General features: G+C 39.2%; 1 protein-coding gene across 1 annotated transcript in view; it reads right to left on the bottom strand.

The window, feature by feature from the left end:
* Window positions 1–6,046: 6,046 nt before the first annotated feature.
* LOC145355039 (BAR/IMD domain-containing adapter protein 2-like 1) overlaps window positions 6,047–19,380 on the bottom strand; it is a 132,201-nt gene continuing 118,867 nt past the window's right edge. The window contains exons 13-14 of the mRNA XM_080206826.1: window positions 9,816–9,856; window positions 6,047–7,175 (exon numbers count right to left, since the gene is read on the bottom strand). Coding sequence (XP_080062952.1) covers window positions 7,103–7,175; window positions 9,816–9,856 — 114 coding nt within the window. The 3' untranslated portion in view covers window positions 6,047–7,102. The remainder of the gene's footprint in view (window positions 7,176–9,815; window positions 9,857–19,380) is intronic.

The following is a 19,380-nucleotide window of genomic DNA, read 5'->3' on the forward strand; positions in this document are numbered from 1 at the left end:
TTCTTCCTGTAAAGCTCGCCTTTAACCAAACTTTTAGGACAAATCACAAATGGCTCTGTGGTTTGATATTAAGTTGTGTGTGCAACAGTTGAAGTGTATTGGATCATTCTTACTACATAAAGGTGCAATATAAATACAGAATATTAAACTTGCTGGGCCATCACACAAGCCTAATGTATGTATATATGTAAACTCTGCTTATTCAGGATAAGTACAACGGATTGAAGCATAGTGTCTGCTGCTGTGCAGCAAGCCTAGAAATGTCCCAGATATTCAAATTGGGACATATATATTTATCACTTATGTCTACATGCTGTTGACCCCACTACTTGATCAGACTTTAATTGGGTGCTCTAAATATGTCCCAATTGGAACTTCAGGCAAAAGAGAAAGTTTAGTATTTAAAATACAGGGAGAAAGAATTTGGAATAGGACTTGTATTCTTTATAAAGCCAAAATCAGACCAATTACCTTCCAACAGATGTGAATTACATCTAGCCTGTGATCATTTGGAGTTTAGCTATTCATGGATTAGTGCCCTTGCAAGGCACAACAGCAGCCCTTTATATTGATCCACCAATGTATCACATACCACAGGTGTGCTTGGAGCAGCCACTATGGAACATGGAGGAATTTAATTTCCTTTCATTAAAATTAGCACATAGAATGAAACAAAATCTCATTTTACTTAAAAGTCAGAGTTTATGATTATAAAAACAACACTTAGCCCATACACTTACACCAAGTTATTTTACTTTGTTTTGCAGTAGTCAGAAAGTTTTAGCAGTACATAACAGAACAAAGTTAAATTATAAACATCAATTCACTGAAAGATAGGTTTGAGAAAAAAGTTTAAGCCAGGAACAGGAAGAATTCCCACTAGTCCTGAAAGTACTTTATTACAGAAATACACTTTAATTAGGGTTTTATTAAAATAAAAATTGAAGTAATGATTGATTATTGCACTTTATAAGACCTTGGCACCATTTACAGTATATTCTTCAGCATTAGGTCACTTCAACCTATATAAATTAGGCAATAGCCTTGTAGAATCATATAATCTACGACCTTCTTTGCCGAGTACTTCCCGACTGAGAAAATAAGATTTTAAATCAATAGAGCTTGACATTTTCTCTTCCCTGACCATGATGGAAGTCAGTTTAGACAGGACGAATTGTCTTCTGCTATTTCTTGCATAAATACAGCCTTCTAAAAGGAAGATTTATTGATGGATCACCGCATGGAATAAGAAATGTCATGGGAGGAAGGAAGAAAAAGGTGCATCTTCTAGCATTGGTCAACTAAAGAAATACTAATCAGAGAGCTTTGTCAATGGCAGTCAAGAAGACATGTCCTATGGTTAAAGCAGCTTGCAATTGATAACCGAAGATCACGCTATTTTTTGGTTCTACATTAGTATAGCTCCTCTGTCAAACATCAAAAATACATTTCTTTAAAAAAGTATCCATTTTCTACTCATTAGATGGGCATGGCATTCTGTAAATGTGGAATCAATTGTAACGCAATATTGGGTGGGGCATCAAACTACAATTTCTATTCTGTAGGTTTCCTGTCCGGCAACTTTGTTTAACATTAGTCTTGCCATCATTTCTATTTATCTAACTTATGTTGTCAAAAAGTTCTCATTCTTGAAGTTCGCTCAGAAAAAAAACACATTAAATTACACACCTCCATTTTATTCTCATTGTCCCAGAGGTAGCAGTTCAGATGATTAGACAATATATATTTAGAAAATGCAAACACCATTAAATGGCAGTAAGCAACTAAGTGTTGAGAAACTACTTCATTTAATACTTTAGAGTTAGGAAATCTCTGGTAGCCTGCAAGTAGTCTGGCTAATAGTGTTACAAAAGATTTCTGGTCATAAATACACCTATACTGTACACTCCTTAAATCACAAGTCTATATGCATATTCAGATTGGATTTAATAAGTATTAACACTACTATGCAAAAATCCACAATCATAGATGCACACAAGAGGTGCAATTTAAGGTTGTAATAATATTTTAAACAATAATTTGAGAGATTACTAAACATCTGTACAACGAATTATTCAGTTATCAAAGAAAACTATGTATGCTCAGTTACAAGAATATTTATATATATATACACACACACACACATAAGCATTATATATTCAGCAGCTATTTTTGAGTATGAAGTTGAGGAGAAAAACTGGGTGTTGAAATGAGAGCAGATGACTTTTCCGACGTTTGACCCATCAAATCAGTCTAAATAAATATGTATTGTGTACTTAAAGCTAGAACTTCATGCCAACCCAAGAACTAGTATTTATATAAATAGCCCAGTGGAGTTCCCTCCCTCATTACTGAGAACCATCATGAGCTTATAAATTTCAATTAGTAAACCTTTTGAATATGTTGTGCAATCCATATAAAATTGGTATTTCAGGCTATGCATATTGCTTTGTGTCAAGTTTTAACTGTCCTGTTCTAAGGCGGTTTTATAAATCTGACATTATGTGTGGTTTGTAAATCAGAAGTAGATGCTTTTCACTATCTTACAACACAACTACATTGGAAGCTGAGATTGCCGCATTTGCAATGAACGTACATTAACAGCTGCATTCACAGCAAGGTCAGGAGAGCAATTTATGATAGTCCACTAAAATCAGTATTGTAGAAGTCTAAGCTCCCAATGCTTTTATCCTGATTGTAAAGTAGTTAAAGAAACTACAAATCTTTGTACAGTGAACTTGTGGCTACAAGTCAATAATTGAATTCTAGTCCCAAATGTCTTCAATAAGCACAATTCAAAGTCAAGGTACTAACTGGACCAGTGCAGCTGATCTGATTCCCAAGCCTCAAATGCCCATTAGCAACATAGAGATAATTCAGTTGCAGATGTTATGCTGACCTCTACTTACAATTTGGTGACTAGAAAAGGGAAATTATATGAGTGTCTGTATCAGTTTTTTTTCTCTTCATGGTTGGATTGCTATGGAGAATTCAGCAACTCTATTACCTATCCTGCTGAAAACAAAGGACATCTTACATTCATCTGGTATCCTTCCTACTCTTAAGATGTCCAAAAGTGTTCTACAGTCCAATAATTATTTTTGAGGTGTTGTCTTTTAGACAGACTAAGCAGCTACAGTGAAGTCCCAGTGCTGAATGACCTGTTAAACTATTTTAGATGGTATTGGTACATTCCAAATATTAATTAAACTACTGCTCTGGGATTCCTGCGAAGGATAGAAAAACCGAGGAGCCTTTCATGTCATGTTAAAAATATGTATATGACTGACCCCAGAATGACATTGTTCACAGAGTTGCTTTTAAATGCAACACACAGGGGACCTAAAAAAGCCCTTTAACATACAACTACTAAAAATATTTGAGATTTGACAGAATACTGCTTGAAAAAAAAAAGGAATACATACATCAGCTAAACATTGTGCTCGGAGCTGCAGATTTGTACAAATTTCCATAGTGGCATTCACACCATTTGTACAGCTCAAGTTTAATTTTGCTGATTAAAAAAATCTTTAGTTGCCAAACTCCAAAAGTTTTCTTCAGCTTGGGGTTCAATCAGAATTAGCTTTAACAGTCATACAGTTTCATTCAATTGTTGCTGAGTATTTAAAAGGTTAGTAATGCTGTTTCATTAACTCTGCAATGTTGTCACTAGAACGTGAGGAAAATGTGACAGATGAGTAAAGTTTTGACAATTCTGTCCACTTGAACTGCGAAACACAAAGCAGTACAATTACAATAGTTAGGAAGACTTGAGAGTGTACTTTTAGCTGTCTGCTACCAAATGAGGTACTGGTACGTACAGCCTTGATGATGATGGAGTAGTTGAGAGGCAATACAAAAGTATATTGTTCAGCATTAAACTATATGACTTAATTGAGATATTTGCCACAGAATATCAATAGCAATACATCAAACTGTATTATGACAAAACTGCACCCAATACACTTTATATATATTTTGCTGGATTATGGGTGATTGTGATTTATTATTGCGGCCTGCAACTTCATCCTCAAACTTTTGACTAAAGGGATAATTCAGGAAGTCAAGTTTATCTCTTTAGTACTGTATTATGGAACGAAGGATTTAAGCTTCATTCCTTCATTTTAATCACATTTTGAGTATTAAGCAAACACTTCGGTTATTCAGCTGCATCACTCTCAGCTCAACAGGTGTTGTGTGCTACATTTCACTTTATTCTCCAAAGGCAGATCAAAGACATGAAATGGGATTGATATACTGTACCTTTTTAACAGAGCAGTGCAAAGATGGATAAGGCAGATTCACTCTGCTCCCATTGACCATCTGGGAATATTACCTGGGTTTGCCTGGAAGCAGAAATTTTCTATGTTTCTATAGAAGTGCTGCAGTCATCTCAAAAGCAGGGGAAGGAATGCAAATGGGGATAGAAAACTTGCTGAAATGCATCAAGTGCAATTTGCCCATCCAAACATCAAGAGTCAAAATGGAGCAGATCCATTTCCTGGATCTGAGTTTTATCTTTGGGTCAGATACTTCAAGTAGAATTAGGTACACATGAAGGTGATGGCGATCATTACAACTGACACTGGAGCAACAATTCATGAAACAAACAGAATATTGATTTGGTTAATAGCTCAGCTGAAGATAAGTTAGAGGAGGATTTACTGGGAACTGAATGTGCTGCAATCAGAGCCCATTAACTCAGAGTACCAGCTGGTCCTCAAAGCTCAAACAGTACATTCAAACTCCAGATTTGGAGTGGAGTGGGATGAAATGCATCAAATGGCCTTAAGGTTCATTTTCAAAATCGTGCACTGAGCTGCGAGGGAAGGCCAGTACCACTCATCCTTAAAAAATCCAATGGAGAGGAGGCCTTACAGAACCAATGAATGATACAAAAATATAGAAATAATAATTCTAAAAAACTATTACAAGGTAATGTCCAAAAGATGGCAAAGATTCAAACTTATTGAAAGATTAATTTAAGGCTGATTTGCCACTTGAATAGATATCTAGGCAGGAAATGGTGAGACAAAAATTTGTAGTTCCTTTAAGAACTATTTAGATGCAGATTTTCTTACTTTAGAGGTGAGCTAAGACTTGGGGGGGGGGGGGGGGGGAGGGGGAGGGGGATGGAATATCTTATGTACCTTGCAAAGTTCACTGTACATCTTAAGACTTTTGAGTTTATGGAGGTATCTCTCATCTTTCCACCTATGCATTCCTGTCCTCACTGGGTCACTGGCTAAATTTATACTTTTAAATCAACAAAAGGCACATCCTATTTCAATTGCTCCATATGTTACAGTAGTTGCATTTTGGCCTGAACACACAGTATTTCTTTGCCACATTTTCACTGTGCCTCTAAAGATGATGGAAGTATTATCATCAGAAACTACCTTTTACATTTTAGGTACCAGACCTATTGTAACCACTAAGGCAAAACACTTCCATGAGGGGAAGAAATGGAAGTGGCAAACACCTACAAAATTGATGTCCAATACTTCTATACCAAGCTGAGGTACACATAACCACCATAATTTCAAACTGAGTGCACAAACTCCAGCAAAGCTACAGGGAGTGTAATGTCATACACAAAGTTACAGTAATTGCTTAATCTCTGAAGTGCTGTAGTGGATTGAAGTGCTATTTCTTCTGATTAAAGGCAATGATCAGATTTTCTTATTGGAATCTTGTAGGTTGTTACATGGGTTTTATCTTGACGACCATTGGGAAATGCAATATGAATTAAGAACGCAAAACACACATGCACACACAAACAGTACTTTAAAAGATCATCTCAATGGCACTTTTTATAAATAAAAATAAAAATCTACAGTATTAACCCATTAAATATAATTTTTCTTCAGATCAACAAAGCTTTGGCCGATACATTTAAATGCACCATGAGTGGGTCTGCTCAAGTGTTTTGGTTTTAAGAACAGCTAAATTTTGTTGGGCTTCTACTGCCAGATATGCATGTATATATAGCAGAGTTTGAAATAAATCATAAATGGAACAGAAAATGTTGGAAATACATAGCATCTATAAAGAGAAAAGGACAGGTCAATGTTTTGGATGGCCCAGGCACCACAGTCAGTTCTTTATCCAAAATGTCAATCTCAGTCAAAACTGACCAAATCCAAAAACATTGACACTGTTCTTTATCTCTATAAAAGTGTTGATTGATCTTTCATCATTTGCTGTAATTATTTTGTACTTGCATATTCATAATTACTTAAACTTAAATGGGTGGAGAAGAAGTGAAGGCTTCTGAATTTTAGACATTACGAGTGACGATGAGTTAATGAAGCCTCTATCAATTTCAAAATGACTCCTGTCAGATGTAAATAAAGGGATTGGGAGGAAGGGGTTAAGAAAAATAGTTTATGGAGGGAGCAAAGATTTGAAAAGAAAGTAAAAAAACACATTCATCCCTGAGAGAAAAACTGAATAGGTACAGTCAGTTGACATCTATGTCTATGGCTTCCATTGCTAACATCAAAACAAAATATGTTCTAGTAAATCACTAGTTTCAAAAAGCACATGCCAGTGAGTTTGAGGCTTGTTTCTGCAATATCAGTCATAGCCTGCATCTTTTTAAATAAGCAACTGCTGGCATCATACCTCCCATGTCCAGCAAAACAGTGAGCAAGACATTAGTTTATTCTCCCCAAAACAATTGTTTTAACTAAATATTAAACATCAAAGTGAATAAATTTCTGTTCAAACTATAGTGCACAATCTGGTACATAAATGTCCGATACGTCAGGGTTTTGAAGGCAACAGCATTTCAAACAGTGAACTTGTCCTAACACAAGTTTCTCCCTCACCCCTTGAAAGATTTAGTGATGAGATCCACTCTAAGTGTCATTTTCTTTCACCAGTAAGATGTTCTGTCCCACTATCATCTGTGTAAGAGCGCTTTTGCAGTGATTAATTTGGACAATAGCATAGATAACTGACATTAATTGGATAATAAACTGTAGGTATAGCAGTTTGTACAGAAGGCATAATTGCTTATATAACGTTAACTTAGAATGGCATCTGTTGGTTTCAATATTTCATGACTGATACAAGGGCTACAATTATAACTTGTATACTAAATAACTGGTGCTGATCTGTCATTTGTTATCGTTGGTCGGAGCTTTACTGTAGCAAAAGGATTTCCTCCGCTGAAATGGAAGAACAAAGCATTAAAACATTGACATATTATTGACACAACTAAGACAATATTTCACTAAAATCACCAAGGAAGCCTTCCTGCAAAGATTATTGTTGAAGTTTTTTCCACACAGAACTTGCACTGTGTACACTAATGGGATCCTAATATAAAATGATGCATGTTGTACAAAAATACAAAGTAAAACACAAAAATGCAAAGTTAAAAACACAAACATATAACACAAAAATGCAAATATTACATATTTCTGCACACACTGTACCTGCACGAGGACTATTTTGATATATATGTGCACGATCTTGGACAAGTTACTTTTGTGCAGACTAAGGGAATTGTTGCCTTGAAACAAGATTTCAAAGGGAAGCTTCGTTTGAAGTTGTGAATCCCGTCATTACTGCAATCTTTATTTGTCGATTTAGTCATGCGTATGTGATTTTAAAACTTTATTTTGTTTTCTCATGGCTATGGGTATTTATTACCCATTCCTAGTTGAGCTTGAAGGTGGTGGTGTGTTGCTTTCTTGAGCTGCCATAGCGTGTGTTCTAGATTTAACCCGCAGTGCCATTAGATAGGGAGTTCCAGAATTTAGATTCATTGACGATGAAAGAACAGCGAGTGAGCTCTCAGTGAGAAAGTTGTGCAGTTTGGAGGGGAACTTGAGGGTGGTGGTGCTCCTACATCCTTTATACTATACAGTAGAAGTCGTGTGTCAAGGAGAAGGGAAGTTTGGGGGGGAAGAAAGAATAGTTTTAAAATATTAAACTTAGTTTAAAAAAACAATGGTCTTAAAAAATTCCATCAAAATGTGACTTGCCTATGATGCCCACATCCCATGAAAGAATAAAAGTTTTCATTCATATAAATATGTCCAAAGATATGCAGATTTGGTGGATTGGCCATGGGAAAAAAAAGTCCCTTTCCCAAGATGTATAGGTTAGGTGGATTACTCATGGTAAATGTGTAGGGTTATAGGGATAGGGTGGGGGAGAGGGCTTAGATAAAACACTCTGTCAGAGAGCCAGTGCAAGCATGATCGGCTGAATGGCCTCCTCCACTGTAGGGATTCTTTGATTTTATGAAATATGAACAAATCTATGAAGCAAGGTTGCAGTAATAACCCAAGATGAAAAGACATTAAACTAAATTTTCCATTGCATTGGTATATATTTTTTAAAACTTTGCCCAAGATTGCAAACATGTACAAATATACATCTGAGATCTGCTACACTTCCTCTCTGCTCTCTGATAAAAAGGTGTTCAAGTGTCTTGTGCAGTTCTATTATCAACAAAAATGGATACTGGCTTCAGGCCAGGCAAAGAGTTGACCCGGAGCAAGACAGCACATTATACTATTGAACATGGATTATAAGGGCATTTTAAAACAAAATCAAAACACGACAAATGCTAGAAATCTGAAATGGAACAGAAATTGCTGGAAATACTCAGCAGGTCAGGCAGCATCTGGAGAGAAACAGAATTCTCTCATTTTGAGACTAAGTGCAGCGGCAGCAGCTCTGGCAGCACCTGTCCCACTAACCAGAGTGGCAGGATCCCACACCATATTTAGCACTTGGAAGCCAATTAATTATGCACAAGGGAGTTCACTCCAACTTGCCTGGCAGGTCAGTAGCTCACTCATCCACCTGACCTCAGCTGGTGAGTTCGAAATCCTAAGCTAAGTTTAAACACCAGTCCAATATACTTCTATCACTCCCTCCAGCCATGCAGGATATCAGCAACGCGAAGGAAAAAGACTAAAGAAATCAGCTCCTTGATTCAACATCCTCCCACCCCCTCATAAGCCCATTGCATGCAAGGTGCCCATGCCCCTCTTAGACCTTTACCCACTGCTCTGGTGTCTTCATCCGTCCCCTTCTAGTAAACAATGTGATATCCCTTTGACTTTCTCTGACCCCTCGTTTGTGCACTTTATGCAGCCTTGTCAGGGACCAGCTTCCCTCCCCTTGGGTCTTCCCTCTATCTTCCTTTGTTCATCTTCTCCTTGCCCCTTGGTGTGTAGCATGAACCCTCACCTTACTCCTCTCCCTCACCCATTACATGGCCCTCCTTCCACATAGCTCCGGTTGTCTTAGTTAGGTCACATCCTCTCCCGGAGGCAGGAATTGCCTGCTCCGGCAGAATGACCACAGTGCATCAAGAGCAGTGTAGCACTCTAGCAGAAAGTTGTAGCACTCGATCCAAACTGAGGACTGCTTTGGGTATGCCACTCAGCAGCCAATATAAATTCCCATATAAATTCATGCAAGTTTGAAAGACTTGATGGGAGGCTAGTGGGCAGCTTTTTAACAAGCATCCACGAGATGCAAATTAATGTAAATTGGGTTTGAGCCTCCTGCCAGTGGGAAGAGCGAACTGCCATTTGGAGAACTGCAATGGGATTTTACACCAGCAGGTCTTGGACGTTTTGGCTCCTGCCAGATTCACTGTGCCCACCCACAACCAAATCTGTGGTGGGCTGATTGGGAGAATTCTGCCCAACGTTTCAGGTCGATTCATCAGAACTGACAGTGGACCTTCAATCTAAAGCTTTAACTGTTTCTCTCCATGGATTCAGCCTGACCTGCCGAGTATTTTCTGGGAATATTTTATGTTGTAGGAACATATCCCTTACCTGAGGAAAGGTGGTTTCATGATGCCATTCGGCTCTGAACTCTACAAAAACAAAAAGAAAATGGAAGCTTAATGTTGCCTATCTGCAAATAAAGGGGTGATGGTTTTTAAAAAAATGATAACTACATGCACCACAGCTTACCAATGTCAGTTGTCAGGGGGTCTCCTTTTCTGTATCATAGCAAACAGTTCATTTACCCACAAGGCTAGTGGGCAAGCTAAGTTTTCTATCTACATTACAGCAGTGACTACACATCAGAAAGTACTTCATTTACTATGGTACGGAAAAGAAGAGATCCATGACAACTGACATTGGTAAGCTGCAGCTGCTGTGGCTAAAAGGATGTAAAGTACTTGTATGTAATGTGCTTTGGGACATTTCAAGGTTGTAAATTTCAGTATAATCAAGATTGTAAATTGGGAACATTGTTTAAATGTTGTTAACACATGAACCTTATTCAGGAGTTGCAGCTGTAATTGTTCTCCAACTGACAGTATTAACCATTGAGGGGAAACAATTAGACCCCGTGAAATTCAAGCAAACATAGAAAGACTCAATTTAATAGAGTTTTCCATGACCACTGGATGTTTCAAAGCATGTTACAGCCAATGAAGTATTTTCTGATGTGTAGTCCATAGAAACATAGAACAGCACAGAAACAGGCCTATTGGCCCTTCTTGGCTGTGCCAAATCATTTGTCTGCCTAGTCCCACTGACCTGCACCTGGACAATATCCCTCCACGCCTTTCTTATCTATGTACCTGTCCAAGTTTTTCTTAAATGTTAAAAGTGAGCCCGCATTCACCACTTCATTCCACACTTCCACCACTCTGTGTGAAAAAGCCCCCCTCTAATATTCCCTTTAAACTTTTCCCCCTTCACCCTTAACCCATGTCTTCTAGTTTTTTTCCTTCCCTAGCCTCAGTGGAAAAAGCCTGCTTGCATTCATTCTATCTATACCCACCATAATTTTATACACCACTATCAAACCTCCCCTCATTCTTCTACTCTCCAGAAATGAAATCCTAACCTATTCAACCTTTCTCTGTAACTCAATTTCTCAAGTCTCATCAACATCCTTGTAAACCTTCTCTGCACTCTTTCAACCTTATTAATATCCTTCCTATAATTAGGTGAACAAAACTGCACACAACACTCTAAATTCAGCCTCAATATCTTACACAACCTCACCATAACATTCCAACTCCTATGCTCAATACTTCGATTTATAAAGGCCAATATTTCAAAAGCACTCTTTATGATCCTATCTACCTGTGATGCCACTTTTAGGGAATTATGTGTCTGTATTCCCAAATTCATCTGTTCTACTACACTCTTCAGTGTCCTACCATTTATCATGTATGTTCTACCTTGGTTTGTCCTTCCAAAGTGCAGTACCTCACACTTGTCTGCATTAAACTCCATCTGCCATTTTTCCAGCTGGTCCAAATCCCTCTGCAAGCTTTGAAAACCTTCCTCACTGTCCACTACACCTCCAATCTTTGTATCATCAGCAAATTTGCTGATCCAATTTACCACATTATCATCCAGATCACTGATGTAGATGACAAACAACAATGGACCCAGCACTGATCCCTGTGGCACACCACTCGTCACAGGTCTCCACTCAGAGAAGTAATCCTCCACTACCACTTGCTGGCTTCTTCTATTGAGCCAATGTCTAATCCAATTTGCTACCTCTCCATGTATACCTAGCAACTGAACCTTCCTAACTAACCTCTCATGCGGGACCTTGTCGAAGGCCTTACTGAAGTCCATGTAGATAACATCCACTGCCTTCCCTTCATCCACTTTCCTGGTAACTTCCTTGAAAAACTCTAATGGATTGGTTAAACATGACCCACCACTCACAAAGCCATGTTGACTCTCCCTAATAAGTTCCTGTCCATCCAAATATTTGTAGATCCTATCTCTTACTACTCCTTCCAATAATTTTCCTACTACTGACATCAAGCTTACCAGCCTATAATTTCCCAGATTACTTTTTGAGACTTTTTAAGCAACGGAACAACATGAGCTATCCTCCAATCATTTGGCACCTCACCCATGGATACCAACATTTTAAATATATCTGCCAGAGCCTCTGCAATTTCAACACTAGTCTCGTTCAAGGTCTGAGGGAATACCCTGTCCAGTCCTGGGGATTTACCTACTCTGATTTGCCTTAAGTCAGCAAGCACCTCCTCCCCCATTAATCTGTATAGGTTCCATGACCTCCCTACTTGTTTGCCTTATTTCTGTAGGTACCATGCCAGTTTCCTTAGTAAATACGGATGCAAAAAACCATTTAATATCTCCATTTTTTTTGGTTCCATACAAAGCCGACCACTCTGATCTTCAAGAGGACCTATGTTATCCCTTACTATCCTTTTGCTCTTAATATACCTGTAGAAGCTCTTAGGATTATCCTTTACCTTGACTGCCAAGGCAGCCTCAAGTCTTTTTTTAGCCCTCCTGATTTTCTTCTTTAGTTTCTAGCACTTTTTACACTCAAAATCTCTCCTCTGAAGGCCTCCCACTTATCAAGTCACATCCTTACCAGAGAACAGCCTGTCCAATCCACACTTTTTAGATTGTTTCTCATTTCTTCAAATTTGGCCTTTTTCCAGTTCAGAACCTCAATCCGAGGACCAGATCTATCTTTATCCCTGATCAAGTTGAAACTAATGGTGTTATGATCACTGGAATCAAAGTGTTCCCCTACACACACTTCTGTCATTTGCCCTAACTCATTTCCTAATAGGAGATCTAATATTGCATCCTCTCTAGTTGGTACCTCTATATAATGGTTCGGAAAATTTTCCTGAACACATTTTACAAACTCCATCCTGTCTAGACCTTTAACTGTATGGGAGTCCCAATCTATGTGTGGAAAATTAAAATCCCCTACTACCACAACTTTATGATTCCAGCAGTTGGCTGCTATTTGTCTGCAGATTTGCTCCTCCAATTCTCGCTGACTATTGAGTGGTTTATAATACAACCCCATTAATGTGGTCATACCTTTCCTGTTTCTCAGCTCCACCCATATGGTCTCGGTAGACAAACCCTCTAATCTGTCCTGCCTGAGCACTGCTGCAACATTTTCCCTGACTAGCAATGCCACCCCCCGCCCTTCATCCCTCTGCCTCCATCACGTCTGAAAAACTGGAACCCAGGAACACTGAGTCGCCAGTCCTGCCCCTTCTGTAGCTAAGTTTCACTAATGGCTATAATGTCATAATTCCATGAGTCTATCCATGCCCTCAACTCGTCTGCCTTCCTCACAATACTCCTGGCATTGAAATAGACACAGCTCAGAAGATTACCAGCACCACACACAACCCTTCTATTTGTAATTTTGCATGAACTATCATTTATTTTCACCCCCGCTTCACTATCTGCTCTGGCACTCTGGTTTCCACCACCCTGCAAATCTAGTTTAAACCCTCCCCAATAATACGAGCAAACCTCCCTGCAACTATATTGGTCCCCTTGTAGTTCAGGTGTAACCCGTCCCTCTTGTACAGGTCCCATCTGCCCCAGAAGTAGTCCCAATGATCTAGAAATCGGAAACCCTGCCCCCTACACCACTTCCCCAGCCACATGTTCATCTGCTTCAGCAGCCTACTCTTACCCTCACTGGCATGTGGCACAGGTAGCAATCCTGAGATTACTACCCTGGGGTCCTCTTTTTAACTTCCTACCAAGCTCTGTATCCTCACTTTTCAGGAATTCCACACTCTTCCTTCCGACGTCATTGGTACCGATGTGTACCATGACATCTGGCTGATCACCCTCCTACTTCAGAATCCTGTGCACGCGATCAGGGACATCCCTGATCCTGGCACCTGGGAGGCAACAAACCATCCGAGAGTCTCTGTCACAATCACAGAACTTCCTGTCTGTACCAGTCACTGTTATAATGTAGATAGAAAACTTATCGTGTCCACTAGCCTTCTGTGTAAATGAATGGTTTGCTAAGATTGCTACAAGATGTCCTTTTGAGTAAGGCAGGAACATACAAAAGAGTCCTATGGACTTGAAATGTTAACTTTCTTTCTCTTTTAAAATATGCTATTAGACCTGCTGAGTTTTTCCAGCATTTTCTATTTTTATTTCAGACTTTCAGCATCTACACTATTTTATTTTTAAATGTATAAAAGGATGTACAAAATTCCCACTCCTCATCCAGTAACCCTTACCAGAAAGGCTCCAAAACGTATAGCAAAACTGTACCCCAAAATACAATAGCCTGCCAACAATCTCTGCCTAGGCACACATGAAGAACAGCTATCTGGGTGATTTTGCCAACACTTTTGGAAATATATTCAGTAGTTAACAAAAGAGACAATATGGCAGGCCAGGGTCATGAGGGTGGGACGTGGGCAAGGTTGGGGGCAGGATAGGGTGCAAATTTACATACTGGGATTCCATACGTAACCCCTGCAGCTGAGTTTATTCTTAAATTGGAATTAAACAGATGACAATATCATAGATCATTCCATAAATTATTGTTCCGATTTACATAACTTATAACCTAACACCATCACTCCCACTGGCAGGCAGCTCTTACTTAACCAAGGTTATTCTAATCTTGAAGAGATAAACAAACTGGAAGAGATATCCAGTGAAATATGAGAATTTCATTAATCAACTGGGCTTGCTCATCTGTTTTTTTTTAAAGACAGTAGTTTCAGAAGAATTATCAACATATTTCTAATTCTTTTGTTGCTAAATCATTGTGATACCCAGATGTAAAATACTGACGCTGAGTGTTTGAGGATTAGAATTAATATTACTGGAGGAAACCGTCACCGAGAAACGACAAATGATAATCAAGTTCCCTCAGTCCAAGTCAGATGCCTTAATGATGCCACTGGTATTTGCTGTTTAAACACAAAAAATTGAAAAGGATGCCAACTTATAAGGCCTGATTGTTACAACTTACTTTGTTTTAATTTTATTTGATAGGTAGTGTCTATTTTGGTTAAAGTAGGTCAAATTCACTCCTATGCTGCATGCTCCAGTTAAGAAATATAGAAACAGACGGCTGCCTAAGGACAGTCCCTCCCCTCCTGCAGTATAGGTTTTAATCACAGGAGGGCAGCATTTAACAGAGGCACCATGTAAATCAGCTTTCTGAAACAAACAGCAACAAATCAACTTCACAGATATTAAAACCTGCTTTTCCACCGCAGCTTGCTATAAGCTTTAACAATTTCCAATTCCTTGATCGTAATTATCACCTCCCCAATCTCTGTACACCTCTAGCCTTCACTCGGGCAGTCTCTCCACTTCTTCTTTGAATTGAAGTCCCGTCTCCACCTGTCATCACCCTCCTCCTGGCTGAACTTATCTTAGCATTGCACAAATTTCTCTTTACATCTTTCAAGTAAAGGTATTGCTTCGGAAATCCTCATGGGCCTAGCCTGTTGTTTTGTGGCTATGTGGAACATTTTGTTTCAGACTTACTCCAGCCCCCTTCCTCACCTCTTTTCCCAGCTATTAATGATCATTTCCAAGCCTCGCCCTAAACTGGAAAATTTCATCAACTTTGCTTCCAATTTTCACATTTCTCTCATCCCCACATGGTCCATCTCTGACTTCTCTCTTCTACAGCTTCTCAGTTTCCATTTTGGGATAAAGCTTACAACAGATATTCATTTTAAGCTCACAGCTATCTCAACTACATTTCCTATAAAGACTCCATTCTACTGTGCTTCTGGTGTGTCACCCTTATTTCTCCTCAACAAAGGATTCCCCTCTATTGTTGTTGACAGGCTCCATTTCCCACATTTCTGCTCTCACCTGCACAGCTCTTCCAGAAACACAATAGGGATCCCTTGTCCTCACCTTCCAACATGGGTAAAATAGATCAACCTCCACAATAATGCCACAACCAAATACATTCCCCTTTAAGGGGAATTAATTCCCTCTTGTACCCCACAATCACCCCATCACTACCTACTATGCAAGCGCAGGAGTTGTAACACTTGCCTTTTTACCTCTCTCTCTCTCTTGAAAGTCCAAAGTCCCAAACATTCCTTTAAAGTGAAACACTGAATAGCTGTACTTCTTTCAAAATTAGTATACTGTACTTGCTGCTTGCAAACACAAAAATTATTCGGCCCATCATGACAGTGCTGGTCCTGAGGACCTAGTTCTTGTTCCTGTAGTCCCACATTTTTCCCTTTCAGACAGTAACCTAGTTCCCTTTTAAAAGCCTCAGTTGACCTTGCCCCACTACACTCTCAGGCAGCGCATTCCAGATCCTTATCACTAGAGGTTTTTCCTTATGTTTTTTTTAAAAAATCAATTATCTTAAATCTGTGCCCTCTGGTTCTCAATCCTTCCATGAACGCAAACAGTTTCTGTCTATCCGATCTGTCAAGACCACACATGATATTGAAATCTCCATCGAATCTCCCCTCAACCTTCTCTTCAAGGAGAACAGTCTCAACTTCACCAAACTGTTGATGTAACTGAAGTTCCTCATCCCTGAAACTATTCTTATGAATATTTTCTGCATCTTCTCTAAAGCTTCACATCCTTCAGCTGCAGAGTAGAGGGATGGAAGCGAGGTTGAACATGGTGGTAAGTTAGTGCAGAGTTAAAACAAAAAGACCTTTTCGCAGTTTGTTTTGCAGCAGGAATCATGCTTCAAAGATCTGTCTGTTGGGCCATGGCCAACAGTGGAAAGAAAAGTGGGGGTTTAAAGGAGTCTCACAGTTATTAGCAATCAGTCAGACCTCCATGAGCCTTACAGCTCATGATTCCAAAATATCATCTCACGATCTATAGTTTTGGAAAAAATGCTCCAAGCCTCTAATTATAAAGTCCAGGATGCTGCATATGCCTTACTGACCACTCTCACAACCTGTCCTGCTACCTTCAATTTTACATACATGTATACACAAGAGCCTTCTGCTCCTGCCCTTATAATCTTTTCTACAATGGGGAGAATAAATGCAGCTTAGGTGACTGTTTTGCAGAATACCTCTGTTCATTTCCCAAGCATGACCCAGAGCTACTGGTCTCCTGTCATTTTAATTTTTCACTTTGCTCTCATCTGTCCTTGGCATCCTACAATGTTCCAATGAAGCTCAACAGAAGCAATTGAAATGCACCTCATCTTTTGAGCAGGCACTTTACAGTTTTTCCAAATTCAACGTTGAGTTCAACAATTACACACTGAATTCTTTACCTCCATTTTGTTTCCTTCCTCTTAATAATTTTGATTTTCCTCCCATTTCTCTGCCATTCTCTCCTCCTCAGGATACTTTTCATTTTTATTACCACTCCCTTTGTCTCTCCACCAGCAAATACTTTATTTAATCTCCCTTGTCCTCCACCCTAGCACAGACCATCCCTTTTGCTCTTTTTCCACTCTCCCCCTTTCACCACCAGAGATTTTAAAAGTAAACAGGTTATTAACTAAATAAAATCAATAACCTACAAACATAAAACATCTGAAATACCATTTCCATGTGTTGCTACAGAAGGAACTTCTGCGCTCATGAAGTTCTTTCAAAGGCACAGTTGCACACCTCCCAAATTTATGACCTGTGTTACATAGAAGGACAAGACCAGCTGGTGCCTGGGAATACCATCACCTGCGGGTTCCCCTCTAAATCACACATCATCTATATTTGGACATACAACATGATTCTTTCATGGTCAAAATCCTGAAACTCCCCAAGTAACAGCACTGTGGGAGTATCTTCACCATACTGACTGCAGCAGTTCAAGATGAAGGTCCGTCATCAATTTATCAACTGGGGACGGGCAACGAGTGCCAGCCTTGCTAGTGAAGTCCATATCCCAAGAATTATTTCAAATAAACCTTGTAAGTTTGCAGAATCATGACCTATGCCACATTTACTGATTTCACATCAGCCTAATAAATAATCCAGACAAATGGTTTCAAAAGACTGTAAATACTTCTTAGCATTTCATAAATGCATAACATTAAAGTCAAACCTACTAAAACATAAACACAAAATAAATTGTAATGGGTCAATGCTGAGGGTCAGGCAGGCTGTCAAAAACATCTCATAAAAGTGCTTCTTGTCTTCTAAGATAATTGCCTCAACGCTTAATTTCAATATGTGGCCTTAAAAAGCATTCTGTGTTGGGAAACTAAGGTGCCAGAAATTGCCACAAATAAAGTAATTGCGAGATTCAGAAGCCAATTGGCAAGAGAAAGAAGTGAGAAAGATTACTTATCTTGTAGGATTGCCTTGATCTTCAAACAATATACATTTTCCATGCAATGCTGCAGTGAACTCAACATTCAATTGTTCTCTTGAGACCATATAGCAAGGGACATCTTTAACAATATTTTCAAAGCCTTTAGTGGATTGGGACCAGGTCTACAAGACTTTGTCATGAGAGGTTCTCTGGCCCTGTCATCAGCTGTATTGTAAGTGGTCCCGATGCTCTAAAGAATGGTACTATTAATGGCCCCCATTCAGCTCATCTGAGTGCCATTCCAATAGATGCTGTTGCAGCTTCAAATGGGAATGATGACACATAAAGCCAAGCCAGGTAGTAGTAAAACACTCGAGTCATGGACCATATGCCCAACTCTGTGACATTCACTGCAGACATCTGTTGTTGCCATGGACTGAAGCCACGCGTCCTAATGTTTGAACTTGATAAAGGACTCCAGGATTAGGATCCCAATGTTGTCCTTCCCATATCTAAACTGCAGCTGCATTATATCCATTGAATAAACAAAGGAGTGACGTGTGGCAGGTCAATGAAACGGATAATGGAGTGGACGCCTGTTCAATTTATCAGGCAGCCCAGCTGAAACTCTCCACAGATACCAGCAACTAAAAAGTCAAAGACTAGAACCAAAGGTCCACACCAGATACAGGAATGCCAAGTATCAACTTCAAGACTCTTTCACCCCAACGTTGAATCATTTTGGCTTTGTCCAAGACATTTGCCAGAGTTTGAATCAATTTAAGGATATTGTTATACAGTGAAGCAAAAAGGGAATATAAAGACTGCATCACTGCACTGGGAGTAATTGTAATCTCACCAGATCAAAATTTACAAAGCAAAGTCTAAAGGATTCCAAAATCTGGACATGAGGACACCTGCTTGGCAAATGCAGCATCTGTAGAAGAGCCCATCTTTCAGACACCCTTGGTGACTTTTATGAGCTTATCACAGAAAACTCAGCGCAGGTTATGACAGTTTATTCAAGCGTTTACAGGGACAGCTGGTTCAACAAGTAGGTGATTTAAACTCTGGTGTTTACAGAAAACTGTATAGCTTTATACCATGCTTTGCACTTATACATTGTGTAATGTCTCATTGAAATTTATACATAGATTTTACCAAAAATAGGCACATCTTGTACTAGGCACGCCCTACACCCTCTGCAGAGGCTTCTAGTTTATTTTGGTATACCTACTGCCCTTAGCTCTATCTAGTACTAGGACAATTGTTCTTGCTGTCTGACTCCAGGACTTTGTTATCACTGAAGGAGTCAGCTAATACAGTCCTTGCGAGGTGCTAGGCGCAACTACAGATTCTGCTGATGTGTCTT

Source organism: Carcharhinus amblyrhynchos, chromosome 18 (genome assembly GCF_965287045.1).
Source record: "Carcharhinus amblyrhynchos chromosome 18, sCarAmb.v2.hapA, whole genome shotgun sequence".
Lineage (NCBI taxonomy): Eukaryota > Metazoa > Chordata > Chondrichthyes > Carcharhiniformes > Carcharhinidae > Carcharhinus > Carcharhinus amblyrhynchos.